Raw genomic sequence first — 5,720 nt, 5'->3', positions numbered from 1 at the left:
GATTCCACCCTGGCACCAGGAGCCATCAGTGGCAGAGATTTTCTCTGTATTGAGAGTTTTACCTTGATTTCACCTTCAGATTCAGCTTTTGTTCAATTGTTCTGCTGCCACGGGTGTATTTAGCTGTTGCTGTGCACAACTGGCCCGTACGGCTTTCATTCAGGCAGGTGCTGTTTAATTAGGACAGCACCTCGTTACCGGCTTGTGCCCTCATTCAGCCCAGATTAGTGTGTGTAGAGATGAAAAGGGGGATATGCCACCCGTGGCTATAAATAGGTTGATCTAGTTATTATTATTTATTCCTTGGGAGTGCTTTCATCCCCAGCTGCAGGCGGTCCAAGCCAGGGACAGCAGGCAGGTGTCCACCACGAGAAGATCAGAAGATGTCCCCAGCTTGGGTCTTCTGAGCTCAGGGGCTCCCCATCTGACCCTGCCGTGTCACGCGGCCTCCCGGGGCTGCCGTGGTGATGCTTCCTGGGGACAGTGTCCTGATGGCATCTCTGCTTCTCTCTTTGCAGGTGCTGAAGGGTTTCCCCGACTGCCTGCAGGCAGACATCTGCCTCCACCTCAACCGCACGCTGCTCCAGAACTGCAAAGCCTTCCGAGGAGCCAGCAAAGGCTGCCTGCGTGCCCTGGCCATGAAGTTCAAGACGACCCACGCGCCGCCCGGAGACACCCTGGTGCACTATGGAGATGTCCTCACCACGCTCTACTTCATCTCCCGGGGCTCCATCGAGATCCTCCGGGAAGACATTGTGGTGGCCATCTTAGGTGGAAAAGTCCTTCTTTCTGGGAGGGCGAGGGGTGATGGGCAAGGAGCAAAGGGTGAGGGGTGATGAGCGATGGGCAATGAGCAGTGGACAAAGGGTAGCAGGTGAGGGGCAAAGGACTTCTCTCCGTCCTGGAGAAGAAAAGGCTGTTCCTTGACATCTGGCTGGTCACCACACCAGTGGACAGGGAATGGAGGATCCCCAGTAGATGCCAGGGAGAACCACAAAGCAGTGAAGAGAGCAGGGCATGGCTCAGCAGTCCCAAGACTGCCCTGGCTGGGTCTCCCCATCAGTGTAATCCCCAGTGCCCACAATCAGTGTCAGGGTGGTTGGGCATCCCCTGGTTCACAAGCCCCAAAGTGAGGTCTGCTGATCCAGTACATCTGGAACTGGGGTGGGTGCCACCTCCCCCCTAATGAGCTGTGTCTTGGCACAGGGAAGAATGACATCTTTGGGGAGCCCATCAGCCTCTACGCCCGCCCGGGGAAGTCCAATGCTGACGTGAGGGCCCTGACGTACTGCGACCTGCACAAGATCCAGCGGGAGGACCTGCTGGAGGTCTTGGACATGTACCCAGCCTTCTCTGACAACTTCTGGAGCAACTTAGAGATCACCTTCAACCTGCGAGATGTGAGTGCCAGGGCTGCCCCAGGGAATGCCTTCAGTTTGGCAAGTGGGAAGGCTGAAGCCAGGATGTCAACAGGTGCTCCTCACTTGGTTTGGTGGTGGATTTGCCAACAGCCACGTTTCCCAAAGCACTCCCCCCAGGGCTGTGATTTAGCCAGCAGCCCAGCAGGCACGTGCACTCTGCACGCTCCTGAGCTCTTCAGAAAAGCTGGCCCCACAAGCCATGTTGATAATACTTTGCTCTGCACCACTCGTAAATCATCTCCAGGACTGATCCAGCCTGGGCAAGTGGGTCACACATGTTTGAGGCTGCTGAAATAAGAAATATTCTCATGCCTCACTGAGTTGGTTCCAGCTTCCTCTGAAAACTCCTTTTTAAGTAATCAGGTTTGCAGTCCCTGAAAGGCTCGGAGCACTTTTTTCCTTGCTGTTTGAGTCTTAAACTTTATGAATGGACTTTATTCTTTCCTACTATTTTTTTCAGGACATTTGCCTGGTAAGATAGAAAAGCAAGTCAAGTTCCCTCCATGTCCTGTCCCATCCCAGGATGTCCTGCCCCACCTCAGCGTGCTCCTTCCCTCCCCATGGCCCTGACACCCTCAGTTCAGTCTCAGAACCCTGAGGCCAGCCTCTAGGATCCCATGAGCTATGCCACCAGTCCAAGAGTCAATGGGTGGGACAGAACAGTGATGGATGGCCAGAGGCAGCTGGAGACCAGCCCTAGGAGGATGCTGAACGGGCTGTAGCCTCCACAGCACGGAGGACCAGGGCACCCATGAATGGGATGTGGCACCCATAGATGGGATGTGGCACCCATGGATGGGGCATGGCACCCACGGATGGGGCATGGCACCCACGGATGGGACACGGCACCCATGGATGGGACACGACCCCCTTGCCCTGGTGACCAGCCCCTCTCCCCCCTCAGGCAGACAGCGTTCCCCGCTCGCCGCTCAGCGCGGAGTACGACTGCCCCTACCGGCGGGCACACCGACGCAAGCGCTCCCTCTGCCAGCCTGACAAGCCTGGTGAGTCCCCGGCATGGGCAGAGCCTGGCTGGCAGGGCTGGGGGGTGGGATCAGCAAGTAATTACTGCCCTGGCAGGCACCCCAAAGCCCAGGCGGCTGTCGGTGCCTCCATCCCTGCCTGGAGGGCGCCCACGTCGCCTTCCCTCCCTCTCCTTAAGATATCCCAGCCCTACAGGCACCCTAGAAGGGTTGGGGGCTGATTTTGCCATGCGTGGTATACCCAAATTAACCTGTTGTGCTGCCCCACAGACCCAGACACGGGCATCTCTGATGCAGAGCAATATCACACCTACTCAGAGCTCACCAACCCGCAGGACCCGCTGAGTAAGGACCAGTGGGACGACCTGGGCAGCAGCACCACTCCCTGCTCCCAAACCAGCAATGACGAGGCCAAGACCGGCAGCCCTGTGAAAGCTGAGCCCTTCCCCTCGTCCAAAAAGGATGACTTTGCTCTGCCCACGCTCAGCCTCGTCACCACCAGCGCCGGCGACACGGAGGTCGGCAAGCAGGCAGCAGAGAGCAGCCAGACCTATGCAGGTGTCCACCGCTGCGGCCGACGCTGGCAGGAGGGTGGTGAGGGATGCTTGGGCATGGTGGCCTTGTCCTGGGGCAGAGCCAAGCAACTGACGTTGATTTGAGGGGAGCCACACTTAGGGCAAATGATCTTTGCTGCCTTTTGTCCCCAATAGTATCCTCTCTGTCTCTCCTGTGCTCTGCAGTTTCCCCTAGAACCCAGGGATCACTGTGGGGCTGCCCCAAGGGGTCAAATGCTTTCCATGGGTGTGTTGCGTGCCAATGTGATGGCCTGTCACATTGGCAGGAGAACCATGAGCACCTTGAGTGCCACTGTGATGGATCCCCATAAACACGTCAGGTGCCAGGAATTCTCCCAGAGCACCATGCATGTCAGAGTGATGGCTCTCCATGAACGTGTTGGGTGATAGACACTGGAGAACCTTCATGCCAGTGGGGCTGATGGACACAAGATAAAAGTACTGAGATGTCTGTTCTCCTTCCAGCCACCCCGCTGGACATCCCAAATATGTTCACTTTCTGGGAGGACCGAAGGCCCAACCACGACCCAGAGCCTCTCCAACACATCTCCTTGGTACAGAGCTCACAGGACGTCCCTCTGCACAGCGACTACCGGCCGGGGCAGATCGAGTCCAGGCTGGAGCTCCTGCAGGCCCAGCTCAGCAGGTGGGCAGGTCCCTAGGGCACAGGGTTGGAAGATCCCCCAGCAGGGCTCTGGGCCATCACCTTCTCCTGCTCTGCAGGGATGGCTGCAGTGGGCTCTGTGTGCAGCAGGTGCCACCTCCTGATCCTCCTGGGACACTTCCTTGGGGAGGTGGTGGGAGTGCTTTGTAAATGCAGCAGCTTCTCAAACTGCATGTCCTGGCCCCGTCTGCAGCCCAGCACCTCATCAGCCACTGTCCCACCACTGCTGGGATCTGCCACTTTGCCACTGCCTGCAAAGTCAAAGCAATCACAGGCACGAAGCCACCCCCAGGCTCACAACCTGCGCCCTTTGCAGGACTCCTCTTCCTGTTGCCCACTCCTGCCAGAGCTGCTCGTTTCACTCAAGGACAAGGCAAAAGGAAGGGACTTATTCTAAATCTCCGTTTCCTTCCTTCTTCCTTTCCTTTTATTCTTCCATATCCCTCCATTAAAAACGGTTGGCACCAACCTGCCTCGCTCCCATCTGTCAGCACAGGCAGCTGGCCTGGGGAATTGATCCAGATTAAAACTAACCACTGCAATTTTTTCCCCGCTCCGGGGTAGTTTTAGCTTTGTTCAGTTCCCCGCTTGAGATCCCAGTGTGGCTCCACAAAAGAACTGGGCAGGGGATGATTGAGTGTGGCAGGAGAGAGAGAGAGCAGGATTGATCTCTCTGTGGCAGCGCTGCTTTGCAGCTCAAGCAGCACCAGGCAAAGCATCATCGCCCTGGGGCAGCTCGGTGGCACCTCCTCCCCAGCGCCTCCCCTGCAGCTGCTGGCCTGGCTCTCGGGGGATGCCGCGGGGTGCGCTGCGCTAACGCTGGGCCGCTCTGTCCCCAGGCTGGAGTCCAGGATGTCGTCAGACATTAATATAATCCTCCAGCTCCTGCAGCGCCAGCTGTCCCAAGTGCCACCCGCGTACAGCCCCATCTCGCCCTCCTCCCACAACCTGGCCATGTACGGCGTCCTCCCGCGGAGCCTGGAGCCGCTGGCCCCCTGCGCGCCCCCGGGGGACAGGGCGGCGACAGCCCCGGAGCAGGTAAGACCAGCCCTCCTGGCTCCAGCAGAGCTTCCCTCTGCCCCAAATAGATGGGTCCCGGAGGGCCAGCGGCTCCCTTCAGCCTCTCTGCACACACAGCACCGCCGAGCACTCCTGGGTCCAAGTAAAGCCTCTGGGTCTAGAGTAGATCCACCTAGAGATGGTTCTGCCCAGTGCCTCTCTGACTTTGGGGCACAGTATGCCATCTCCAGCACTATCAAGCTGCACCATCAGCAGGGAGGGGGGTGGGTTCCTCTGCTCTGAGGCTTCCTCAGGCAAAAAATAACACTCTGGGGCTTGGAGCCCGATGGTGTGAGGAGGGAGCGTGGCTACTTTGTTTTGCTTTTGCCATAACCCACCTGGTTCCTCCTTTCCCACCAGAGCCCGAGCTACACGGAGGTAGAGAAATTCCACTTGAAATCCAGGGACTCCTTGTCAAGTGGAATGCACCCTGCTATGGCATCTGATGAAACCATGACGGTCTACTCCGAGCAGGAGCACCATTCCCCACCTCTCCCCATCCCAGAGCCTCCCCACCAAAGGGCACCAAATACCCAGGGACTCTTCCGGGGCTCTCGATTCCCTTCCCTCCCTGAGCACTTGGAGGCATCTTCCGAGCACCAGGACATTCAGAGACACCTCTCCGACCCAGTGCTTCCTGGAAGTTAGAGATGTGGGGGCTACAAAGCAAGTCAAGAAGAACCTCAACTGCGAGCTCGGTCAGTTGATGTTGATTTTGACTGCAGGGGTAAGATGGAGGACAATGCCATTGGCTCAGGGGTATAACTTGTAGCTGTCTTCTGCCACCGTGAAAGGAAGCGTAGAGTGGCTGGCTTCCAAGGTCAACGTTTTCCAGCTGTTCCCATAGAGTAGATTTCATTTGCACATTATAGTGAACCCAGAGCAGTTCATTCTTACAGCTACCAATGAGCTGGCCAAACGGTACCCACCACCTCTTCCTTGCCAAGGCTTCCTCTTGAGAACGGCGCAAGCCAAGCGAGCCACAGCGACTGGAGGAGAGCAAATCCACGGCTCTTAG

The 5,720-nt window shown here is 57.4% G+C and overlaps 1 protein-coding gene across 1 annotated transcript; it reads left to right on the top strand.

Annotated features, from left to right (window-relative positions):
- Positions 1 to 518: 518 nt before the first annotated feature.
- LOC103769459 (potassium voltage-gated channel subfamily H member 7-like) lies at positions 519 to 5,350 on the top strand (the record flags this gene model as incomplete). Its single annotated transcript, XM_008936657.1, has 7 exons — positions 519 to 771; positions 1,207 to 1,400; positions 2,326 to 2,425; positions 2,675 to 2,962; positions 3,445 to 3,625; positions 4,483 to 4,681; positions 5,063 to 5,350. Coding segments are annotated over 7 exons (1,503 nt in total), but the record flags the coding sequence as incomplete, so codon positions are not given.
- Between the last annotated feature and the right edge of the window lie 370 nt (positions 5,351 to 5,720).

This window comes from Merops nubicus, unplaced genomic scaffold (genome assembly GCF_000691845.1).
Source record: "Merops nubicus isolate BGI_N331 unplaced genomic scaffold, ASM69184v1 scaffold27333, whole genome shotgun sequence".
In the NCBI taxonomy this organism is placed as follows: domain Eukaryota; kingdom Metazoa; phylum Chordata; class Aves; order Coraciiformes; family Meropidae; genus Merops; species Merops nubicus.
Note: the sequence above shows the minus strand (reverse complement) of the source record. Positions and strands in the feature narration are given on the sequence as shown.